The sequence below is a fragment of the Borostomias antarcticus genome (genome assembly GCF_949987555.1).
Source record: "Borostomias antarcticus genome assembly, chromosome: 21".
NCBI lineage: Eukaryota > Metazoa > Chordata > Actinopteri > Stomiiformes > Stomiidae > Borostomias > Borostomias antarcticus.
In genome coordinates this window covers 19,834,168-19,859,167 of record NC_140254.1, presented here as the reverse complement: position 1 = coordinate 19,859,167, position 25,000 = coordinate 19,834,168, and the positions used below count along the sequence as shown (strand labels likewise).

The following is a 25,000-nucleotide window of genomic DNA, read 5'->3' as shown; positions in this document are numbered from 1 at the left end:
ACACACACACACAAACACATTACGTTTTTGGTACGTTTACAGTTACGTTTTCAGTAACTGTATTCTTACAGCGTGGAACTACAGTATCTCACAAAAGTGAGTACACACCTCACATTCTTGCAAATATTTTATTATATCTTCTCAAGGGACAACCCTATTGAAATGAGACTTTGATATAACTTAAAGTAGTGAGTGTACAGCTTGTATAGCAGTAGATTTACGTTCCTCTGAATGTAACTCAACACACAGCCATTAATGTCCACACAGCTGGCAACAAAAGTGAGTACACCTCACAGTGAAAATGTCCAAATTGTGCCCAATTGTGCCATTTTCCCTCCCTGGTGTCATGTGACTCGTTAGTGTTAAAATGTTTCAGGTGTGAATGGGGAGCAGGGCTGTTAAATTTGGTGTTTTCTCTCTCAAACTGGTCACTGGATGTTCAACATGGCAAAGATTAAGAACTCTCTGAGGATCTGAAAAAAGGAATTGTTGCTCTTTATAAAGATGGCGTAGGCTATAGGAAGATTGCCAACTCCCCTGAAACTGAGCTTCAACACGGTGTCCAAGATCAGACAGAGGTTTACCAGGACAGGTTCCACTCGGAACAGGCCTCGCCGTGGTCGACCAAAGAAGTCATGGGCTGCGTTCCGAATCGCATACTTCTACTTCTTACTACCAGTACCTACTACAGCTGCCCTTAGAAAGTACGTACTTTGCAAGCAGTAGGCATCCAATTGGGACATACTACCTTGTCATAACATTGCGCCTTGAAATTTGCCCACATCCGTCGCTGTCCATAACGTGACATTCGTCTACAGCTGTCACGACTCGCACATGTGACGCACATTTCCGCTGCGCACAGGATTGTGGGTCAGAATAGCCAGAACAGCCTGCTGGCTTGCATACTGCAAAATACGACCGTAGTAGGACATCCTGGTATTTTTGCCATACTGCATGTGGCATACTATGTATTGGGACATACTACATCCTGTTTTGGCATACTATATAGTAGGGTAGTATGCGATTCGGAACGCAGCCATGGTCTGGGGCTGCATGAGCGCTGCCCGCACTGGAGAGCTGCAGTTCATTGAGGGAAACATGAATTCCAACATGTACTGTGACATTTAGAAGCAGAGCATGATCCCCTCCCTTCAGAATCTGGGCCGCGGGGCAGTTTCCCAACATGATAACGACCCCAAACACACCTCCAAGATGACCACTGCTATTATTCTATATAATTCCTGTCATTACCACAGTTGACCACACCAGCCATACTGATGGAACTGATGCACAGGCAAGTGTCAGCGCCTCTCCCCTCTAGCTAGCTCACAGTGCCTCTCCCCTCTAGCTAGCTCACAGCCCCTCTCCCCTCTAGCTAGCTCACAGTGCCTCTCCCCTCTAGCTAGCTCACAGCGCCTCTCCCCTCTAGCTAGCTCACAGCGCCTCTCCCCTCTAGCTAGCTCACAGCCCCTCTCCCCTCTAGCTAGCTCACAGCCCCTCTCCCCTCTAGCTAGCTCACAGTGCCTCTCCCCTCTAGCTAGCTCACAGCGCCTCTCCCCTCTAGCTAGCTCACAGCGCCTCTCCCCTCTAGCTAGCTCACAGCCCCTCTCCCCTCTAGCTAGCTCACAGCCCCTCTCCCCTCTAGCTAGCTCACAGCCCCTCTCCCCAATAGCTAGCTCACAGCCCCTCTCCCCTCTAGCTAGCTCACGGTGCCTCTCCCCTCTAGCTAGCTCACAGCGCCTCTCCCCTCTAGCTAGCTCACAGCGCCTCTTCCCTCTAGCTAGCTCACAGCGCCTCTCCCCTCTAGCTAGCTCACGGTGCCTCTCCCCTCTAGCTAGCTCACAGCGCCTCTCCCCTCTAGCCTCTCCCCTCTAGCTAGCTCACAGCCCCTCTCCCCTCTAGCTAGCTCCCCTCTAGCTAGCTCACAGCGCCTCTCTTCTCTAGCTAGCTCACAGCCCCTCTCCCCTCTAGCTAGCTCACAGCGCCTCTCTTCTCTAGCTAGCTCACAGTGCCTCTCCCCTCTAGCTAGCTCACGGCGCCTCTCCCCTCTAGCTAGCTCACAGCCCCTCTCCCCTCTAGCTAGCTCACAGCCCCTCTCCCCTCTAGCTAGCTCACAGCCCCTCTCCCCTCTAGCTAGCTCACGGCGCCTCTCCCCTCTAGCTAGCTCACAGCGCCTCTCCCCTCACAGCGCCTCTCCCCTCTAGCTAGCTCACAGCGCCTCTCCCCTCTAGCTAGCTCACGGCCCCTCTCCCCTCTAGCTAGCTCACAGTGCCTCTCCCCTCTAGCCTCTCCCCTCTAGCTAGCTCACAGCCCCTCTCCCCTCTAGCTAGCTCACAGCGCCTCTCTTCTCTAGCTAGCTCACAGTGCCTCTCCCCTCTAGCTAGCTCACGGTGCCTCTCCCCTCTAGCTAGCTCACAGTGCCTCTCCCCTCTAGCTAGCTCACAGCCCCTCTCCCCTCTAGCTAGCTCACAGTGCCTCTCCCCTCTAGCTAGCTCACAGCGCCTCTCCCCTCTAGCTAGCTCACAGCGCCTCTCCCCTCTAGCTAGCTCACAGCGCCTCTCCCCTCTAGCTAGCTCACGGCGCCTCTCCCCTCTAGCTAGCTCACGGTGCCTCTCCCCTCTAGCTAGCTCACAGTGCCTCTCCCCTCTAGCTAGCTCACAGCGCCTCTCTTCTCTAGCTAGCTCACAGTGCCTCTCCCCTCTAGCTAGCTCACGGTGCCTCTCCCCTCTAGCTAGCTCACAGTGCCTCTCCCCTCTAGCTAGCTCACAGCCCCTCTCCCCTCTAGCTAGCTCACAGTGCCTCTCCCCTCTAGCTAGCTCACAGCGCCTCTCCCCTCTAGCTAGCTCACAGCGCCTCTCCCCTCTAGCTAGCTCACAGCGCCTCTCCCCTCTAGCTAGCTCACAGCGCCTCTCCCCTCTAGCTAGCTCACAGCCCCTCTCCCCTCTAGCTAGCTCACAGCCCCTCTCCCCTCTAGCTAGCTCACAGCGCCTCTCCCCTCTAGCTAGCTCACAGCGCCTCTCCCCTCTAGCTAGCTCACGGTGCCTCTCCCCTCTAGCTAGCTCCCCTCTAGCTAGCTCACAGCGCCTCTCCCCTCTAGCTCACAGCGCCTCTCCCCTCTAGCTAGCTCACAGCGCCTCTCCCCTCTAGCTAGCTCACAGCGCCTCTCCCCTCTAGCCTCTCCCCTCTAGCTAGCTCGCAGTGACGCTCCATCCACATTCCACTATGGACGTGTTAGAGCAGCAAATAGCTCCTGATGCAGTCCTCCTCAGCACTGTCACTTGTGACCGAACGGCTCATTTGGGTCAGTATACTGGACACAGACTAGGCCTAATCCAAGATTTAAGAAATATGTTAACAGAGATTGTCCAATGACAGGGTTTCTTAGTTCAAGACTAGTCTTAATCTCTGTCTGGGAACCTGACCCTGTAGGCTTATGAGATAGCAGGTGCTGTGAAATGAGAATACTGCCTCTTCACAGTCCACCAACATTCAAGAGTCAAGATGCGTTTTATTGAATCTTGAATCCGGCATTCACGATCTGAGGTAGTGGTCTTGTGTACAACCACACAGGCCTGTTGTCTCCTTTGTGACATACGCACGTTCAAATCCCTTTTCCCATCTCCCATCTCCACACGGGCAGTTCCTGCTCAAGACTAAGACTTAAGTTCCACTGATTGTCACACACCTGAGTGTGTGAAATTTGTTCTCCGCATTCGACCCATCCCCTGGGGGAGCGGTGAGCAGCAGCGGTGCCGCGCTCGGGAATCATTTGGTGATGTAGCCCCCCAATTCCAACCCTTGATGCTGAGTGCCAAGCAGGGAGGCAATGGGTCCCATTTTTATAGTCTTTGGTATGACTCGGCCGGGGATCGAACCCACAGTGTCTCTGGGCGGACACTCTACCACTAGGCCACAGACCCCTGCCTCTATACCGTCCACCGGCATGGGGGGTCTTGCTGACTGTTTTTATGACTGTATTTCCTGACTGGTTTCCACTACCGCACCAGCTGCAGGGCTCAGAGTCATCATAGTTATTATTACAGTGCATATGTCCATTTTTAGTTATGCCAGTCATGTTGGTTTACGTAAGCAGTAGGCCAGGGAGTATGAATGAGGGAAGGAGCCATTCCCTGGTGGCAACTCTGTGGTTCTCAATTGAGCAATTGTAGACCCCCCCCCCCCCTCCCCCGCCACCCCCCCATCCCGGCCAGCTCCCACCCACTGCCTCTCTATCCCACCCACTACTGCTGATCATGAATGCTTGCTTGAGACTTCAGCTCTTCACACACAACTCGCAAGCCAATAACTCCCTACTAGTTTCACACCTCCACACACACAGATCTGAATGGGCTTTGATACAGTAGGTTGAAGCAAAATGATTGTCTGGGTCCACCTTCTGGGCAAGGCCCCACGCTCACCTCTCCTCCTTCCTACTCTCCTGTGTTCTCTCTCTCTTTCTCTCTCTCCTCCCTTGTTGGTACTCTCATTCCCTCCTTCTGGTGAAGTCATCTGAAAGCAAGGTGCTTTCCAGAGATGTTAGGCTCAGGAAATGAAGCATCTATTTTCCTTTGTCACCATCGCATGTACAAGTGAAACTAACGTTCTCTACCTTGAGCTCACTATTGAATTAGCATCGAGTCTGATCATGGTGTGTGAGGTGTGTGTGTGTGTGTTTGTATGTATGCATCTTTGTGTGTGTCTGTGAGTGTGTGGCTGTGAGTGAGCGAGTGAGTGTGCATCTGTGTGTGTGTGTGTGTGTGTGTGTGTGCCTGTGTGTGTGTGCGTGTGCGTGTGTGTGTGTGTGTGTGTGTGTGTGTGTGTGTGTATGTGTGTGCGTGTGTGCGTGTGTGTGTGATGGGGACGGGGAGGTTATAGCGGAGAAACCAGAGAACCGGTGGCTGTGTGTCAGCTGTTCCCCCTGCCGTCAGACAACAGAGCTGAAGTGTGTGTGAGTGAAGGAGTGTGTTGCGTGGAACAGGTGGTCCTCAGGCTTGAGTTGAATGGAGGTTTTCTTCACCAAAGAAACCCCCTCCCCCCTCAACAAAAGCCCCGTGTGCCAGCTCACACACACCTGCTCCCCAACACCCTGCGATGTAACCTAAACTGCTGGGCTTGGTTCCCCTACAGCTAAGCTAGCGTCTGCTGTCCAGAGGGCTAGCGACACGCTTTACACATGCACAGCCTGAAATACAATTTACACTTATTCAGCAGATGTTTTATCCAAAGCGACTACAATGTTTTAGGGTGTGTGTCCATCGGCGAGCTGTATTTTATAGCTGCCGCTGTTTTCTCGTTGTTTACAATGGGTGATGAGCTCTAGGCAGGGCTGAAAATGAACACCTGCCACCGGCCAAATGCAGGTAAAATTTCCAATCGGCAACTAGATTTAGGAAGGCTATCTGAAAAATATATATACTTGGCCGGTAGATTTTTTCATGTACAGTCTCCTTGGCAGGTGACTCACCGTGAGCCAAAAAGTTCATTTTCACCCCTGGCTCTAGGGCACTATAGGGAGGAGAGCTGTGTTCCAAGTGCTTTTTAGCGCTACAGCGCCATGAGCTCTAGGCTTTATTTCAGTTGGAAAAAGTGTAACTTTTTGTGCTAGAGCGCAGGCTGTAAACGGCTGTTTTGATGACGAGGACGATTGGTTTTTGGCAAAACCGCAGACGGCTAACTTACTCCATCTTCATCCCGATCGGACATGTGGACACATACACACACAGACTCAAAAACACATACACAAACAAGCTCACCACACACACACACACAGCACACACGTACACACACACACACACAAACACTTAGAAACGCATACACAAACACGCTCAAACAAGCACACATATACACACACACACACACACACATTACTTAACATGCTGACCTCAGTAATGTCGTTTAGGTCTAATCCTGTAGAATTGGCCGTAGTGTTTTGTGTAACGCATTCCACACAGGTCATAGGGCAAGTGGTCTCAGTTGTACTCTGCAGGACTTCATGTGACAGGTGAACCACATCTAGTGTGTGTGTGCGTGCACGTGTGCGTGCGTATGTGTGTGTGTGTGCGTGCACGTGTGCGTGCGTATGTGTGTGTGTGTGCGTGCACGTGTGTGTGCGTGCGTATGTGTGTGTGCATACATGTGTGCATGCCTGCATGTGTCTGTTGTGAGGCAGCAGTTGCTTATTTGAGCTATGACTGTGTGTGTGACTGTGTGTGACTGTGTGTGACTGTGTGTGACTGTGTGTGTGGACTGTGTGTGACTGTGTGTGTGGACTGTGTGTGACTGTGTGTGACTGTGTGTGACTGTGTGTGTGACTGTGTGTGTGGACTGTGTGTGACTGTGTGTGACTGTGTGTGACTGTCTCTGGCAGCTGTGCTGCAGTTGAGGAGTCTGCAGAAAGGCAGAGAGAGGTTGAGATGTGTGTGTGTGTGTGTGTGTGTGTGTGTTTGTCTTCACCACTTAAAAAAAAAAAGTTAAAAATAAAAAAATGTTGCTACACTAATGGGTGCTTTAGTTCATTAAGGTACCATATCTTTGGTCAAGTCAAAAGTTAAGGACAAATTGTCTGATTTAAAAAAAAATATATTTAATCTCCCTTCCTTAATCCTGCAAGTTTTCAAATTACAAATTAATTTGGCAAACAGAAAGAGAAAAAAAAAAGTCCTAAGTGTCGAAACGTATCAATAAATTACCAGTGTGCTGCGTTTTTAATTGACTTTTCATGATTTCACCAACATCTGCTAATAAAGGGTTATGTTGTACAGTATGTTCTTCAGCTTTTGAATAGAAAGAGGAGTCATTATCTTCATAATAGTCATCATTTCCATATATCATTTGGATCTTCCATTAGGTTCCTATAGGCATAGATCTTTTCAGTTTGTCCTATACTCCCTCTGCTGGAGAGAGGCGGAATTACAACCTGAGTCCAGCACGGTTGACACTGATCATGGGTATGGGTGAAGGTCCATGTGGTGGTGAAAGATAATCCTAGACCGATCCCAAGAGAGAATCTGTTGTCACCACTGTCTGACGTACCCCTGTCTCTCTCCCTCTCCCCAGGGTCCCATCGCCCCTCCGTCTCTGTTCCCCTCTGCCCCCAGCGCTCCCTGCCCACCTCCCCCCCCTCCCCCCGGACCCCCTCCGGCCTTCCAGGACGAGGGACCCCAGCCTGACCCCACGGCCGCCCAGCACACGGCCCTCTTCACCCAGCTCAACCAAGGGGCGGCCATCACCAAAGGTAGGCCACAGTAACGTTAGATTGGAAAAATCGAAATTTTGAAAATAACGAGAAGAACGTTGCTACTCCCATGATACTTGTTTGTTAAGGTGATGCTAATAGAAGTCCTAAATTCACGTTCTCCAGAACTATTGATGCCAAAGTGGAGACGGAGCTTCAAGTGGCTCCCATGGCTTGTCGATGGCCACTACATGTCTGTCGATAGCCACTACATGTCTGTCGATAGCCACTACATGTCTGTCGATAGCCACTACATGTCTGTCGATAGCCACTACATGTCTGTCGATAGCCACTACATGTCTGTCGATAGCCACCACATGTCTGTCGATAGCCACTACATGTCTGTCTAAGCCACTACATGTCTGTCGATGGCCACTACATGTCTGTCGATAGCCACTACATGTCTGTCGATAGCCACTACATGTCTGTCGATAGCCACTACATGTCTGTCGATCGCCACTACATGTCTGTCGATGGCCACTACATGTCTGTCGATGGCCACTACATGTCTGTCGATAGCCACTACATGTCTGTCAGTCTTTAGAGACTGACTTGTGAGTCTACTACACGCCTGATGCTTCCTTTATAAGAGCCATGAGATATACAAGGAAGTACGAGCAGTATTCAGGTGAGGGTACTGAGGATACAATCAAATGCTACACAGTAGGATAGGACCTAAACCAAACCTTTCCTTGTTTGTTCCAGGCCTGAAGCATGTGTCTGAAGACCAGAAGACCCACAAGAACCCCACCCTGCGGTCCCAGGGTGGGGCGCACCACTCCAAGAGCAGGACCACCGGGGCCCCAGGGGGGTCGTCAGGCACAGCGCCCCCCCAGAAAAGACCTCCGCTGCTGGAGCTGGAGGGGAAGAAATGGAGGGTGGTACGTGGTGTACTGTTTCATTCAGTTCATTGAGAAAAATGTGCTTCTAGTCTGCAGATATACACGTGTCACTCGCTACTCGCTAAAAAAAAAACAAAATAGATCAACGTAGATGAAAACTAATCGGGTCATGCATTTTATACATTTTTAAATAAATATGGGCTTTATGGTGAAATCGTTTGTCTGATCACAGCCAGAGGCTGAATCCAGTGATGTCAACCAATAGCAAAGGCTCACTCAGCAGCTCCTTGTCTGCTATTGGCTCTCCCTGCAGGAGAACTTTGAGCAGGCGCACGACCTGATCATCGAGGAGACAGAGTTGCGGCAGGTGACCTACGTCTACGGCTGCAGCAGCTGCACCCTGCAGATCAAGGGCAAAATCAACTCCATCATCGTCGGTGAGCGTTCTGCCAATCATCAACTATACTGTACTATGACGAGTAACGGAATTGTCTAGCATTTCCTTATTTGTCATGTGCTGTGCTGTGCTTTACAACTGCTAATCTGCATGTTATCTTAAGACTTTTATTGTGAAGGAGTATTGATGATGGTTGATAATGGTTGTCTACCCCCTCCGACAGACAACTGTCAGAAACTGGGCCTGGTGTTCGATAACGTGGTTGGCATCGTAGAGATCATCAACTCCAAAGGCATTCAGTTGCAGGTGAGCTTAGACTTTTATATTTAAGCTTTATTTATACAGGAAGCTCTATAACTGGTAACTGTAACTGAGTTAAATTATAACTGAGTAAACTCTGTAACTGAGTTTCCTGAATACTATGCAAAATATATAGAACAATACTCTATTGACTACCATTATCAGTATTTACTACCATTCTTACACAGTGTGCTGATAATCAGAAAGATACCGGCTGTTGTGTGGATTCTCTCATCAACAGGTCCTGGGGAAGGTTCCTCTCATCTCCATCAACAAGACAGAAGGCTGCCAAGTCTACCTGAGCAAGGAGGCCCTGAACTGTGAGATCGTCAGCGCCAAGAGCTCCGAGATGAACATACTTATACCGCAGGATGATGACTACGTAAGTGTGTGTGTGTGTGTGTTTGTATTTTCTCAGGGACATTGTGACTACATTGCTAACCCTCTCTGTCTGTCTGTGTGTGCGTTCCACAGAGAGAGTTCCCAGTCCCTGAGCAGTTCAAGACAATCTGGGACGGATCCAAACTGGTGACGGAGCCCACAGAGATATCTGGCTGATCTCTGCTTCAGCATCTTCACCCTCATCTCTGCTTCAGCATCTTCACCCTCGTCTCTGCTTCAGCATATTCACCCTAATCTCTGCTTCAGCATCTTCACCCTCATCTCTGCTTCAGCATCTTCACCCTCATCTCTGCTTCAGCATCTTCACCCTCGTCTCAGCTTCAGCATATTCACCCTCATCTCTGCTTCAGCATCTCCACCCTCATCTCTGCTTCAGCATATTCACCCTCATCTCTGCTTCAGCATCTTCACCCTCATCTCAGCATCTTCACCTTCATCTCTGCTTCAGCATCTTCACCCTTATCTCTGCTTCAGCATCTTCACCCTCATCTCTGCTTCAGCATCTTCACCCTCATCTCTGCTTCAGCATCTTCACCCATCTTTCACATTATATCATCCATCTGTCCAGTTGAATATAAAAAGAGATTCTGATCTAGATAGTATAGTGGTCTACTGTAGCGAGTAGAAACTACTAAATAGATAAAACAGATTGTAGTTTGGGATTAAGATTCTGGTTCTTTATTCTGGATTGAGTTTCCTCAGCACTTTGAAATGGTAGGTTGTCATACAAAACCACGTTTATTAATCTTGTTTTTAGTATAGTTTCAACTTTACCTCTCCTTTGGCCAATCCACAAAACTTTAAACTCTACTATTCAACCACAGCACTGAATGAACCAAGACCCAGCAGGCAGTATTTTGTTCAGGTTTTTATCGTGTTTGTGGAGGACAGGTTAGTACTTTAGGTAAATGCTAATCTAAGGGACCTGGCAGCAATCACATGTTGGAACTGTACTTTTTAGGCTGTTACTGTATTTCTATGTAGCAGCTTTAATGCAAAAGAACGTTAGTAGCCTACACCTCATTCATCTCTAAGCACCGTCATTTGTGTGCCATAGCAATAAAGGTGTGTACTGTATGTGAGTGTGTTGATATGGCTACGGTACAATAGTAGTTACTCCCTAATACTAAATAGCAGCTGTGTCCAACTCAATACGGTGAGTGAACATGTCAAGATTATCTAAAAGGGATTTTTCTTATCTGCAGGTGGTATTACAGTCGTATCCATATATATATCGTATCCATGTAGCAGCAGAAATGAGAGGATATGGCTGGAGTAATCATTATTACAGGATGTCACCGATTGAGAATGTCATAGCCACTATGGAGTGTCACAAGTCCCCATGAAGGTAGTATACTGTAGTAAGTTGAAGCCTTATGCTCGGATGCCAGCTAAGAATGAATGATATAGTACATATTACAGTAAACGGTAGCCTTGTTGTCGTTTACATTTTCTGTGTGCTCTGATCATCTATACTACATGCTCTACTGGTCAGCTATCAATGTTATTCACGCCAATAGCGCATGCTAGTGTAGCACAGGTTTTGAGTGAGGTTTATGTGTAATGTTTTTTAATGACTTTTGTTTTGCATTAACCCCTGACTAGATGTCAGTGTTCGAGCAGCTATATGTACCTTATACCTGTTGAAATGAACAAGTAGTACAAGACCAACTACATTCATATTCTGTATCTAATCAAGTCGTTTCAATGTTCCTAATCAATATCGTGTACTGTTAGATTGTTCAGGTTACCAGCACTGCATTTGTCTGCCTTAATATGCTCAAACACAAATTGACTTCAATGGAAATGTCTCATTGTATGCACTTAACTTGTCGCTACATGGTATACCTGTCAGTGCATTTTGTTTAGACACAGATGCATAGGGACACCAGCATAAGGGGAGAAAATTCACCATTAGTGCTTTCACATTTAATTCAGCAGAAATGAATGAAATGTTAATGTCACTATTATTTTTCAGAATAAAATCTAAATGTACAGTGCTTGTGTAGTGTGTTCTGTTGAAGAATAAAGAACCGGTTAGTTCTTGTCGTTTGTTCCAGAACATGATGGTGAAGAAGAGCAGTAGCATTTAATTTATTCTATTTATTAATTGTTTTCAAGTAGGCAGAAGTGGATTTCAAACAGTACAAATTATTCCAGTGAATAGCTAATCTTAACCAACTACAAAATTACACCCCCAAAAAACTAACAAAACATTCTTCAAAAAGAACACACCTGGTTATATATACAGTATTAGTAGATATTCAAACACATTTCACAGCATGTACAGATTAGACTAACCCAGAGACAGATTATGCAAAGCCATGGCCAGATTTTAGTCTAGTTTACGGTAAAACAAGCCTCAATGTTTGATGACCAGGTTCCCCTCAGAGTCTTGGGTAAAGAGCATCTCTTCTTCCACTTCCTCCTCCTCTACTGCAACATAAGCAGTCCGCCTGATGGCCCTACTACAGCCTGTGTTAGTCTGGTCCTTCAGGGGGCTCCAGGAGGACTGGCTGTGACCAGGATGTGCCATCACCCTGCAGCCCTCGGAGTCCTGAGTGAACCACACGGCCTGGGAGTCCTGCTCAGCCTCGGGCTCTCCTATTGGCCTGCGCAGGATCCGTTTCCGTGGGGGGGTGCTACTCGGTTCTGTCCACCTGTGCTCCCGAGGGGTATGCGAAGCGCATTTAAGCGGGCAGAGGGGAGTGCTTTTAATGGGAGATGTGGAAGAGGGAGGAGGGTCGTTCTCTTTTCCTTCTCCTTCCGGTGACATCCGAGGGGTGGAGGCAGATCTCTGGGTGGAGGTTCTCCCTTCTGCACCCAGCCCAACTCCAAATCCACCCTCGCTCAGCAGGCTCTCGGGGGAGGCGGGGCTTGGGTTGTTCCCCGGCCTCACGTTAAGCAGCTCCTGGTGAGTCAGCACGGGACACTGACCTTCGGAAGGTTGGGTAATGTAGTCCTGGTCATCTGGCTCAGTGACATACTGACTGCACTGGGGGCTGCTGGAGGCGCTCCATTGGTCCTGGCTCCACCGCTCCCCTAGGGGCGGAGTCTTCTCCGGGGCCGAGGAGGCGAAGGAGAACTCTCTCTTCTCGTCTTCATCTTCCTCCTCCTCTTCAGGTCCGTGCTCCTTGTGGAAGTGAGGTATCGGGGCTGGCTCTCGCCAGACTGCAGACGCATTCTCCCGCAGGCTCACTGTGCTCCACCCACAGCCTCCCCCCTCCCTCTCAGGCCTGTTATGGGGGGCGAAGACTTTGGCCTCTGTTCTGTACGGCCCAGAGAGGTCTGGGTCCGTCCCTCGTCTGCGTTTTCTCCCAGCTGTGGGTAGAGGTGAAGCTGAGGTGCATCCCGTAGGGGTAGATGGGGAGGAGTCTGCAGGGTCTCTGTTTGGTGCTGCAGATGCCTTATTGACAACTATTGGGGCAAAATTATATGGAAAACAACCATTAGACTGATCAGTAACACACTATTATAATGTGATTACATCAGGTACATTGGATACCGTTGACGTTAATAGTAGGATAAGATGTAAAGCACGACATGGACAATTGATCTGATTTGATTAATTCATGATTGCTTGGTTGCAAAAAGGTGTACCTCTGTGCTGTGGGGTGAAGAATGAGGATATTGAGCTCTGTTTGGTGACAGGCATCTGGACTTTTGTCTGAGTGAAGTTCAGAGCAACTGCCAAACTGTAGCCTCCATGTCTGGCCAAGGGGTTGAGTAGTTTGGAGATGGGACGAACCAGTCTTTTCTGAAACACATCCACTGGATAAATTAATTTTGTACATTTTCCATAGAATAATATAATTGATTAGCTAAAATACACTTAGTATGATCATGAGAATATTAGTCGCTCTCCAGAAACTCCCAGCCCCCACGGCCTAAATATGTAGACCTGCAATGAGGGTTATATAATGTAAATTCCACCAAGTTTATCAGTGGGTAAAGTCTGGTTACTCAAACACTTCAGTTTCTGTACCAGGTACTCAGTCATAGAGACGAACCAGTTCTACATCGAAGGGCTCGGTCCATATAGGCTGCTGCCAGAGAGACTGGGACATTTCCACGGTTCTGTACCTTTTGAGCCTTGACCTTCAGATCCACGGTGTCCAGCCAGACCCCGCACCCCTCCCGTGGGGAGGTCTTCACTGCTGGTTTTGAGGTGTTCATGGCCCCACACTCCTCCCGTGGGGAGGCCACTGCTGGTTTTGAGCTCTTCATGGCAGCTTACATGGGCTGTCTGGTCACAAGTGTAGGTAGAGCCAGTTAAGATATTGAAAATGAATCCTTGGTTATTCTCTGTAGGGGATAATAGGGACATCATTGGTGACTGACCAGCAAATTCACAAGAACTGCTTGATATGTTACATGAGAACTTCTGACTTCTAACATCTAACTAATGTTAACTCACGTTAGTCAAGCCAGCTAAATTCGTTATCTAGCTAAAAGTAAAGTTTCAGAATGAAGACCTATTTAGATACTTTTGCTATGTTTGGAATTATTTTTGTTAGGCAGTGAGTAAGCAAATAGCAAGAGGCAGATTGTGATTTTTAAATGCAATGTAAGTAACCGTTACCAGTTTGTTCTCGGGAGTTGAAGATGTGTTTGAACGCGGGTTGCCAGATATTTGAGAGGTCCTTCCGTAATGAGGTTCAAGTCAAGATACCTCAATGTCTGGCAACCCTTTTAGGCAACTCTCTCCTGATTCAAAATCTATTATATCACGAGGGGATACAGTTGAATTGTGTTGAACAAAACATTTTTTAAATACATTTTCCTTTCCTATTTTTTTTTAAGCAGGCGTTCCACATTTCTTCATTTAAAGTCCGGCAAATTGGCCACCTAATGTTTTGACGCTTGGGGTCCTTGCTTTCGTGAGGGGTGTGTTTACTCTGACGTCACTGTTTGTGTTTGCCGAGGGGTGAGTCTGGTTATTTCCAATAAATGTGGATTTATGATGGAAATATTAGTGCAATAGCAGGTGTCTACCACCTTAACCACTGTAGTAGTAGTTTATCCTGATCCCTCTTGATCTGTCCAGGTTACAGACTTTACACACACGGATTTATATCGGGTAGAATAAACCACAAAGGAAATGCTAGCCCAGTTTAGCTACAAAGCTAACGGGGTTACAGGTTTGCTAGCTATCTAGTTAGTTCTGTAAGTGCTCGTTTACTGTATGCTCATGCATATTAACCACACATCTAGCTCATTGGCTACATTCTCGTTTAAGTGTGTTCATCAGTCAAAGTGTTGAGTTTAAAGTTCAGTTTTCACGCTGGTTAGCTATAAGGTCCTTAGCTTCCTGACTTAAGCCATATTCATAGACAGTCATGATACTTTACCATGTCGCAGTGAACGCACTTAGTTCTATAACCTCACATTATGTTGTGTTCTGTTTTGAGCTTTTTACAACTGGGTTGCCATTTCGACAACCAGCGCACAGCAACACATTCTAGCTGACATGGTTGGGATGTTAGTTGTTATTAACCATCACGTTGAACATTGATTTATTTTTCTACAGATCAACTCGTGACTCCATCTGTCATCATGTTCCATGGGATACCTGTCACAGGAGGGATTGGGGGAGGTGAGTTGTTGATGAGACAGTCTAAGGACTCAAAATATACAGATAGTAATCTGATAATCAATCCAATAATACTATACTCTGTTTTTGAACACGTCTGACTACATTTCATCTGGCTACATTTCGTATGGTTGATCTCATAGCCCCTGCCAATAAACCAGAACTGTATGAGGTAAGCATGGCTTTTCTTCTAGTACTTTGCATTGGTGTATGAGGTTTTATGTATGATCCAGGGTGAAAAGCTTTTGGCATTGTTATGTTTCCCTTATCCAAATGTATCTGGTTTGTAATACATAAAGGTGCATTAATAAATGTAAATGTATAAATGCACCGTATTAATGCACATTTTTATGCTGCAAGCTCCCAGCTGTTATTTTGCCATTTGTTTAATACAATTATATTTCTCTTTTCAGGAAGTTAAATTGTACAAAAATGCAAGGGAAAGAGAGAAGTAAGTTTCCATTGTTTTTGATATAGTGATGTACTACAGACCATTAGGCTAAACATGAACAAGTGCCTCAACACATTCTGAAGACGTGTAGTTATGATGTCAAACCTCTTTTGTCTTTAATGAAGGTTTGACAACATGGCGGAGCTGTTTGCGGTGGTCAAGACCCTTCAAGCCCTAGAGAAGGCTTATATCAAAGACTGTGTGACCCCAACTGAGTGAGTTCCTACCTTTGAAGAATGTGTGTGTGTGTGTGTGTGTTTATGTGTGTAGAGCGTCATGGTTATCTGTTAGGTAGATACACTAACTTTCTATTAATGTATAGTACTGTATATCAAATCAAATCAAACTTTATTTGTATAGCAGTATATGGGACTGACAGCTTGTTGTCTCCCCAGGTACACGGCTGCGTGCTCCAGACTGCTGGTCCAGTACAAGGCTGCTTTCAAACAGGTCCAGGGATCTGATGTGGGATCTATTGACGACTTCTGCAGGAAGTACAGAGTGGGTTCATGGTCGATAAGCCCTTTGGATAAATGTAGCTCATTTGTCAACATCTTAAATACATCCCATTTAGTATGACAAAGTTGTAGGACAGTGCCCTCTTATTAGGAAAATCCCTAAATAATGTATTATACAGGTTTGTACCAAGGTTATAATAGTTTTTTTTTTTTTATTTTGTTCAATTTCAGTTTAGTTTTATTTAGTTTTTACAGTGGGTTTGCTAGTTTAGTTTTTATCTTTGAAAATGCTTAGTTCTAGTTGCGTTTTTATTAGTTTCAGTATTAGTTTTATTTATTTTTTCTTCTGCGCTAGCCTCGTGAGACCATCCTGATCTCACAAGCTCACGTTGTTTCACTCCGTGTGAAACAAACCAACTGCCGCACGTCAGGTTACTTCTGCGCAGGGGCACAGCAAAAAAAATAAAAAATCATAAAATTCATGTCCACCCAAAATACTAGGCTTATGCATGAAATGAAAGAGACTACAACTAAATACATTTTCTCTATCATTTTAGTTTATTTTAGTTAGTTTTGTAAACGCAATTCAGTTTAAGTTATGTCAACTTATCATTTTTGTAAAGCCATTTTTTTGTTGTTTTTATTTCTATTTTCTATAATGTTTTTTCACACCTAGTTTTCATTTTTGTTTTTGTTTTTGTTAACTGTAATAACCTTGGTTTGTTCAGAAAGTACACGCATACACTGATGTCACTTCTTCCCCTCTGTTGTTTGGCAGCTTGACTGCCCACTAGCAATGGAGAGAATCAAGGAGGACCGACCAATCACCATCAAGGATGACAAGGGCAACCTAAATCGCTGCATTGCAGATATAGTATCTGTAAGTCTCATCAGCACATGTTTGATATGAAACACTGTAGGCCGGGTTCTGACGTGGGAGATCGACCGTAGATCAAGTCAATTTGATGACTCAAGACATTGAGGACAGCTTTTCAAAAAGGAGTCCGGAGCTGTCTTTATAGACCTGACGGCTGCCTACGACACCATATGGCACCGCGGCCTCACCTGCAAACTGCTCCACCTGCTGCCGGACAGGCACATGGTCAGCTTGATCATGGAGCTTGTCCGAAACTGCAGCTTTACCCTCACCACCGTTAGAGGACAGCGAAGCAGGTTGCGATGCCTTAAGAACGGCGCCCCCCAGGGATCTGTCCTAGCCCCCCTCTTTTATAATATCTACACCTACGACCTGCCGACCACAGTCTCCAGGAAGTATGCCTACGCAGATGACCTCGCGCTGGTGTACTCAGCTGGAGACTGGCAGGCCGTGGAGGAGACCCTGAGCCAGGACATGCCGGGCCGTGGAGCCTAACCACCTGCTCCACGACAGGCTCACTGCAACAGCGGAGCCTCCCCGGCGTCTCAAGTCCAGACACCCTTTTGTGCCGCACGGGATCTCCTGCAGCAATCCAGAGATCTAAACATCAGTGAGGCAGGATGGGCGGACCACACCTGGTGTGAGGAGTGGGAGGGGAACACCTCCAGACTCCGTGATTTTATTCCGACCACCGGTCCTTCCACTACCGGGATGAACCTACCCAGACCGGCGTGGGTGGGGCTTAATCATCTCCAGACCGGCGTTGGACGGTTCCGCTCATCGATGCTCAGATGGGGCTTAGCGTCCTGTGGGGCGTGCGAGTGTGACTGGCTCTGAGGAACAAACTGCAGACCACGTAATCCAGGACTGTCCGATATATCGGACACCCAACGGAATGCATGGCCTCACGGTTGTGGATGACGAAACGGTGACGTGGCCCCTGGAGGTGTGCCCGGTTATATAGCCCAGGTGACCCCCTCACCCAGGCTCGGGGTGGTAAAAGGATAGCCCCTCAGCCCCGAGCCTGGGGGAGAGGAAGAAACCAACCTACCTATACGACGAAGAAGAAGAATGATTGAAATGGAGTGTTGCATTTGGTTTGGGCTTTCTGCCATAATATGTAGAACACATTGCGGTTCTCATCGATTTAAGTGTATTCTGTTCCAGCCCTTTAAGTGATTTTTCTTAATTTGACTCCGGCCTCGGTCTCTCATAGTATCCCATGTGTGGGGAACAGTTTGGTGCCAGAGCAAACTAAATCCAGTGCCAAGTCTGACTCAATCCAATATGTTTAGTTCAGGGCTGCTTGAAATTCTGTCAGCGCAGTAGAGACTATGATACACAAAAGACCAGCCTGGTAGAACTGATAGGAGACATATATTTGTAAGCACCATTGTAGTACATGTACAGTGTGTACTGGGCAGAGGAAAAGGCTTGACTACATGCAGGTTATTGTTCTCTCGTTATCTCATGATCTCTCCCTCCTTCATCATCCTCTAGCTCTTCATCACTGTGATGGACAAGCTGCGTCTGGAGATCCGGGCCATGGACGAGGTACGTAGACTAACACTGCCTCTGTGTTCAGGGAAGTAGACTAACACTGCCTCTGTGTTCAGGAAAGTAGACTAACACTGAGCCTCTGTGTTCAGGAAAGTAGACTAACACTGAGCCTCTGTGTTCAGTAAAATAGACTAACACTGCCTCTGTGTTCAGGAAAGTAGACTAACACGGCCTCTGTGTTCAGGAAAGTAGACTAACACTGCCTCTGTGTTCAGGAAAGTAGACTAACACTACCTCTGTGTTCAGGAAAGTAGACTAACACTGAGCCTCTGTGTTCAGGAAAGTAGACTAACACTGCCTCTGTCGTCAGGAAAGTAGACTAACACTGCCTCTGTGTTCAGGAAAGTAGACTAACACTGAGCCTCTGTCGTCAGGAAAGTAGACTAACACTGCCTCTGTGTTCAGGAAAGTAGACTAACACTGCCTCTGTGTTCAGGAAAGTAGACTAACACTGAGCCTCTGTCGTCAGGAAAGTAGACTAACACTGCCTCTGTGTTCAGGAAAGTAGACTAACACTACCTCTGTGTTCAGGAAAGTAGACTAACACTGCCTCTGTGTTCAGGAAAGTAGACTAACACTGAGCCTCTGTGTTCAGGAAAGTAGACTAACACTGCCTCTGTGTTCAGGGAAGCACCGGGTCAAATGTCCTAGTTAATCCTAGTTAACTGACTGTCTGATTGTTGTCTTGATCAGATTCAACCAGACCTGAGAGAGCTGATGGAGACCATGAACAGAATGAGCAACATGCCCCCAGACTCTGAGGCCAAGGACAAAGTCAGCCTTTGGTAAGAAGAAGAATAGATTCATTCACAGCTTTTCACAAGTGTAAAAACAGCACTTTGCAATGCATGACGTTACTTTGCATGTGTGTTGTTACACGGCGTTTACTACGCTCTCAACACTGTGTGAACATTGGGTGCGTTCGTAAATGTGCTATTTCAGAGCGCTCTGGTTTCAACGTCATAGAGCGCTCTGGTTCCAACGTCATAGAGCGCTCTGGTTCCAACGTCATAGAGCGCTCTGGTTTCAACGTCATAGAGCGCTCTGGTTCCAACGTCATAGAGCGCTCTGGTTCCAACATCATAGAGCGCTCTGGTTCCAACGTCATAGAGCGCTCTGGTTCCAACGTCATAGAGCGCTCTGGTTCCAACGTCATAGAGCGCTCTGGTTCCAACGTCATAGAGCGCTCTGGTTCCAACGTCATAGAGCGCTCTGGTTCCAACGTCATAGAGCGCTCTGGTTCCAACGTCATAGAGCGCTCTGGTTCCAACGTCATAGAGTGCTCTGGTTCCAACGTCATAGAGCGCTCTGGTTCCAACGTCATAGAGTGCTCTGGTTCCAACGTCATAGAGCGCTCTGAAATCAGTTAATTTACGAATGGTCAATTCGCACGGACAACCCGTCTCTTCAGGCAGAGCACCCAGTGCGCAGTGCTCTGGATTTTTGAACAGGGACGCTCAGAGCGCTCTGAATTTCCGAATGACCAGAGAGCATTCTGGGTGCGCTCCGAGCGCGTTCAGGAACGCACCCAACGCGTTGACACATTAGCTCATCAAGTTGAGGTGCATCCTGTAGAGGTAGATGGGAGGCATAAGAGAAGCTGATTACATGTTAATGCACACTTGCACACTTACTTGACTTGACTTTTACTTCATTGAGTTTATTTGAGCAGGGACAGTGCATACCAATCCATGATATACATACAAGCATGAATAAAACTGTAAATATGCCGGCATTAGCAGGGTTGCTAATTTTCAGCTGCAATCCTTTACTTACTTACTGTACATTTTACACTGATAGCTGGTTGTTTCCTTCAGGTACACGGCTTGCTTATGAACTCCATCATCTCAGCATTCTCTCTCTCTCTCTCTCTCTCTCTCTCTCTCTCTCTCTCTCTCTCTCCCTCTCCTAGGTTGACTACCCTCAGTAGCATGTCTCTCTCTCTCTCTCCCTAGATTGAATATCTCTCTCTTTCTCTCTCCCTCTCCTAGGTTGAATACCCTCAGTAGCATGTCTCTCTCTCTCTCTCTCTCCTAGGTTGAATATCTCTCTCTCTCTCCTAGGTTGAATATCTCTCTCTCTCTCTCCCTAGGTTGAATGTCTCTCTTTCTCTCTCCCTCTCCTAGGTTGACTACCCTCAGCAGCATGTCTCTCTCTCTCTCTCTCTCTCTCTCTCCTCTCTCTCTCTCTCTCTCTCTCTCTCTCTCCCTCTCCTAGGTTGATTACCCTCAGTACCATGTCTCTCTCTCTCTCTCTCTCTCTCTCTCTCTCTCTCTCTCTCTCCCTAGGTTGAATATCTCTCTCTCTCTCTCCCTCTCCTAGGTTGAATATCTCTCTCTCTCTCTCCCTCTCCTAGGTTGAATATCTCTCTCTCCCTCTCCTAGGTTGACTACCCTCAGTAGCATGTCTCTCCCTAGGTTGAATATCTCTCTCTCTTTCTCTCTCCCTCTCCTAGGTTGACTACCCTCAGTAGCATGTCTGCCTCCGATGAGCTGGATGACTCCCAGGTGCGCCAGATGCTTTTTGACCTGGAGTCCGCCTACAATGCCTTCAACCGCTTCCTACACTCCTCCTAAACCACACTTCCCATCATCCATTGGGACTGTTCTGACCTTGATACCATACTGTACATCATATCCTCCCCATCCTCTCCGTTTCTAGACTCCCCCTATGTCAATCCTTATATTTGTTATAAATGTATTTATCCAGTGAATAGTTATCTACAGTCCAACATCTCTGGTACAGCACCTGTCATCTCCTCCAATCAGAGCAGTGTTTGACGCTGTGGCCTTGCCCAATGCGGTCCTCCTGTCTGTGTCGTTATTGGCCAGCCTACAGCATGTGACCACCCTGCATGAAGGCTGCCCAGCCACTGTGCTTGACCAAACTGTTCACTTCTGTTTTGTGATATCAAAAAGCCCAGTCTGACTCTGTTTTTTCCAAGTCGATTTAGCAGAAGACAAAACACATTTCCAGAAATATCATTTTTAGAAAGTGGCACAAGGTGTGTTTTAAAGGCTGATACAGCCAATGCCTTCATAGGATAGAAATTACATTTAGAAAGAAAAAAATACTTCAGTCTCTTGTGATGCATGTGTTATACTTTTGGGGGGGAAATTACGTGACATCTGCGAGCATCACTGTGCAAATTGGAAAATCATGATCTCAGTTTTATATCTATGACAGATGTGCTCCTCAGTTATTTCAGCCAGATACGTCACGTACTTCTGCTCGGCTGATTCAAAAACAGTGTAGTGTTTTTCTTTTGCCAGGTGGAGAGTTAGGGAGGCATACCATAGCCTGGTCATCCCATCACTATGACCTTAGCTTAGAGGTTAGCTTGAGCTCAAACAGATAGGAAATAACAGCTCTTCCTGTCACTCATTTATGATTATTCAGATCCAGGTGTAACTGTGTTTTTGTTTTTTGAGAGCACTCTGTTTTGTTGAGACTGTGGTGAATGATATGCTTCTTGTTTTCAATGTTTCCCCCCCTTATTTTATTTGAGTAAATGTTATATTATTAGCACTATTTCAGTTAACATAGTTGGGCCACATTAGTAGGCTGGGGAAGGGGGGTGTGTACTAAATGTGTTTCACCCCTCAATTGTGATCAGGGAGAGCATATTTATTCAGATTTATCATTGTAAATAAAGCAGTTTTGAATAAAAGCATGTAACACCTTTTTAGAAATAAAATGTTTAAAAAAATCTACCTCCAACCATTGCTGTGTCATTTTTATTTTATTTTTTATGTTTATCTGAAAAGTGTAGATTTCCCCAGATTATATGTCTAAAGTCAACTATGCGTCTTTGCTGATGTTTTACGACGAAGTCTCGGTCCGCACCAGCACCCAGAACCAGCACCAGCACCAGCACCTAATACATCCATCACCAGCACCAGCACCAGCACCCAGCACCAATACCCAGCACCAGCACCCAGCACCCACCAGCACCCACCAGCACCCAGCCCCAGCACCCAGCACCCACCAGCACCCAGCACCAGCACCCAGCACCAGCACCCAGCACCAGCACCCAGTACCAGCACCCAGCACCAGCACCCAGCACCCAGCACCAGCACCCAGCCCCAGCACCCAGCACCAGCCCCAGCACCAGCACCAGCACCCAGCACCAGCACCCAGCACCAGCACCCAGCACCAGCACCAGCACCCAGCACCCAGCACCAGCACCCAGCACCCAGCACCCAGCGAGGCCACGGAAATCACGCGGTTCCTTTAAGAACCGGTATGGCTGCATGGCTGCATAGCTGCGTCTCCAGGGCGACAAACATTACAAAACGCATCGATCAGTTAGTTTGTATCCAGCGGCTAACGGCGGCCAGTCTCCGGTATCTAAACATGCAGCTGGAATCTGTTAGTTGTTACTGTGTTGCGGTTTCGAGTAACACAGGACAGCGTTGCTAAATTGTATGTAGGAGTCTTGTCTTGAATGCAATGCGTGGATTTGCAATTGACCAGGAATTACGATTGAAGCTTGCTCTGAAGTTAGGGACTGTTGCTGGTTGCTAGACAGAAAGGTAGCCTACATTGTGAGCTACATAAACAGTTTTGTGAGATGCTAACTCACACTATTAAGAAAATATAGTTTTTAACACTTGTTTTTGAATGAGGCTGTTCATCTTGAAAGATTTCGAAGCAATAAAATAACTGTGTTCCGGTCTTGCAGACTTGAATGAATCATACTGCGTTCAGTGGAAATTGAGAAAATATAAAATATGAATATCTCAGAAGTGGAGGATCATATTTCTTTGAAATATGAAATAAAGAGAAGACTTGGTAAAGGGGTAAGTAACTTAGATTAAGCTACTCAAGCTCCTGAAAATAACTTATAACTGTAAGAACTATACGCTCATAACTGTTGCATATTATTACTTGTACCTACAGTACTACACAGTGAGTGTATAAGATATTGTGCTATGTTAAACTATAAAAATGGCAAACATTTCTGCTTGTAGTCAACTAAATCACTAGTAACTCAAAAGCATGTATCTCTCCTCTAATTCTTAAGAACAAATTCTGTAGTTAAGTTCCCTAGATGTAAGATCCTTTTGAATTCCAATGTTGCAGGCGTTGGTTTGTTTATTTTCAGAACAAGCTGTTTCTTGAGGAGATCAGCTGGACTTTGTGGACAGAAGGCTTTTTTGTGTCAGAGTCCAAAGCTTTTGTTTTGTTTTTCTCAAACATATTTCCACAGTAGGCCTAATCGCTTCCATATTACAGCCAAAGACAGCTATTATTTTAGACAGCCATAAACACAGGCTGTCATGTGTTTTACCATAGGGAAGACAGATAGGCGTGTCATTAGCCAGCTGGCATACCTGGGGAATCTTGAGTCATGTGTCCTGTCACATTATAGCCCACTACTGTAACGTTTAAGCTGTTGGGGAGGGAGGGCCCATGCAGCTCCTATTACCCAGAAGCTGGACCTGTTTGCTCAGGAAGCTGGGTGGTAGTTTGCTAATTATGGCGGGTTCTTTGATGACTATAGCCTAATGGCTACAGCATTAAAGAGATGGCTGTCAGCCGAGGTCATCTCAGTGTCACATTATTTGTAAAAAACATGGTCTATAGCCTACCGTACATTGCCATACATTGTCAGGATAAATGTTTCGGTCTGATTGATACAGGGCTATATAAGAACTTCGTTGTCACATGACACCTTTTAAGACCTAATGTATTCCTTTCACTGTTCCTGGACGTTTGTGTGCAAGTCTTCTCGATAAGCAGGAGGTCATGTTCAGACCTTTATTCCTCACATGTTCAGTGTACACAATCAGTGAAATGTTGCTGCCGGCTCTGTGATGTGTGCCATGCTGGGCCATGATTAGCGCCAGATGGGGCCTGGTCACAGAGGGACCAGTGTTCTGTGGAATCGATCCGGTGTGTTCTCAGCACCGTGGCCCGCCTAGCTGTCTGTCAGGGTGCACCGACTCTCCTTACCGCCTAGCTGTCTGTGAGGGTGCACTGACTCTCCTTACCGCCTAGCTGTCTGACAGGGTGCACTGACTCTCCTTACCGCCTAGCTGTCTGTCAGGGTGCACTGACTCTCCTTACCGCCTAGCTGTCTGTGAGGGTGCACTGACTCTCCTTACCGCCTAGCTGTCTGACAGGGTGCACTGACTCTCCTTACCGCCTAGCTGTCTGTCAGGGTGCACTGACCCTCCTTACCGCCTAGCTGTCTGTCAGGGTGCACTGACTCTCCTTACCGCCTAGCTGTCTGTCAGGGTGCACTGACTCTCCTTACCGCCTAGCTGTCTGTCAGGGTGCACTGACTCTCCTTACCGCCTAGCTGTCTGTCAGGGTGCACTGACTCTCCTTACCGCCTAGCTGTCTGTCAGGGTGCACTGACTCTCCTTACCGCCTAGCTGTCTGTCAGGGTGCACTGACTCCCCTTACCGCCTAGCTGTCTGTCAGGGTGCACTGACTCTCCTTACCGCCTAGCTGTCTGTCAGGGTGCACTGACTCTCCTTACCGCCTAGCTGTCTGTCAGGGTGCACTGACTCTCCTTACCGCCTAGCTGTCTGTCAGGGTGCACTGACTCTCCTTACCGCCTAGCTGTCTGTCAGGGTGCACTGACTCTCCTTACCGCCTAGCTGTCTGTCAGGGTGCACTGACTCTCCTTACCGCCTAGCTGTCTGTCAGGGTGCACTGACTCCCCTTACCGCCTAGCTGTGCCAGTCTCTCTTTAAAGTTGCCCTGAAATGAAAAAAGCATTCTGTCCCAGTTTGGTTCACATAATCGTTCATAGTGTTCACATAACCGTTCACACCTATTCAACGATGTATGCCCCAAAAATTACAAAATTCTACTTTTGTTGTAATCATATATCAAAGTATATAATTTCTTACTTCCTGGAAAACGGGTAGGT

General features: G+C 47.1%; 4 protein-coding genes across 4 annotated transcripts in view; 3 read left to right on the top strand and 1 right to left on the bottom strand.

The window, feature by feature from the left end:
* Positions 1-9,331, top strand: part of cap2 (cyclase associated actin cytoskeleton regulatory protein 2) — a gene marked incomplete at both ends in the record, with an annotated part of 23,137 nt that extends 13,806 nt beyond the window's left edge. Inside the window, 6 exons of the mRNA XM_084454820.1 lie at positions 7,057-7,234; positions 7,940-8,115; positions 8,390-8,513; positions 8,697-8,779; positions 9,015-9,155; positions 9,248-9,331. Coding sequence (XP_084310946.1) covers positions 7,057-7,234; positions 7,940-8,115; positions 8,390-8,513; positions 8,697-8,779; positions 9,015-9,155; positions 9,248-9,331 — 786 coding nt within the window. The remainder of the gene's footprint in view (positions 1-7,056; positions 7,235-7,939; positions 8,116-8,389; positions 8,514-8,696; positions 8,780-9,014; positions 9,156-9,247) is intronic.
* Positions 9,332-11,537: 2,206 nt separating this feature from the next.
* On the bottom strand, positions 11,538-13,386 carry aunip (aurora kinase A and ninein interacting protein; the record flags this gene model as incomplete). The annotated part of the gene is made up of 3 exons (XM_084455045.1): positions 13,259-13,386; positions 12,776-12,932; positions 11,538-12,496 (listed from the first exon to the last, which is right to left on the bottom strand). Exons 1-3 carry the CDS (start codon positions 13,349-13,351, stop codon positions 11,538-11,540), a joined length of 1,209 nt encoding a protein of 402 aa, XP_084311171.1. The 5' UTR covers positions 13,352-13,386.
* Positions 13,387-14,059: 673 nt separating this feature from the next.
* vps28 (VPS28 subunit of ESCRT-I) lies at positions 14,060-21,814 on the top strand. Its single transcript, XM_084455737.1, has 10 exons — positions 14,060-14,102; positions 14,706-14,771; positions 14,912-14,940; positions 15,182-15,219; positions 15,345-15,434; positions 15,615-15,720; positions 16,456-16,557; positions 18,055-18,108; positions 18,808-18,899; positions 20,570-21,814. The coding sequence occupies exons 2-10, from the start codon at positions 14,732-14,734 to the stop codon at positions 20,688-20,690; spliced, it is 672 nt and encodes a 223-aa protein (XP_084311863.1). The 5' UTR covers positions 14,060-14,102; positions 14,706-14,731; the 3' UTR covers positions 20,691-21,814.
* A 929-nt stretch (positions 21,815-22,743) lies between these two features.
* Positions 22,744-25,000, top strand: part of mapk15 (mitogen-activated protein kinase 15) — a 16,362-nt gene continuing 14,105 nt past the window's right edge. The window contains exon 1 of the mRNA XM_084455368.1: positions 22,744-22,916. Coding sequence (XP_084311494.1) covers positions 22,848-22,916 — 69 coding nt within the window. The 5' untranslated portion in view covers positions 22,744-22,847. The remainder of the gene's footprint in view (positions 22,917-25,000) is intronic.

Excerpts from the sequence above, each read along its gene's own strand:
- vps28 (XM_084455737.1), top strand. The coding sequence starts at position 14,732 with ATGTTCCATGGGATACCTGTCACAGGAGGGATTGGGGGAG. Across the intron at positions 15,435-15,614 it reads GACTGTGTGACCCCAACTGA|GTACACGGCTGCGTGCTCCA; the intron begins GTGAGTTCCTAC and ends TTGTCTCCCCAG. Across the intron at positions 18,900-20,569 it reads AAGGACAAAGTCAGCCTTTG|GTTGACTACCCTCAGTAGCA; the intron begins GTAAGAAGAAGA and ends TCCCTCTCCTAG.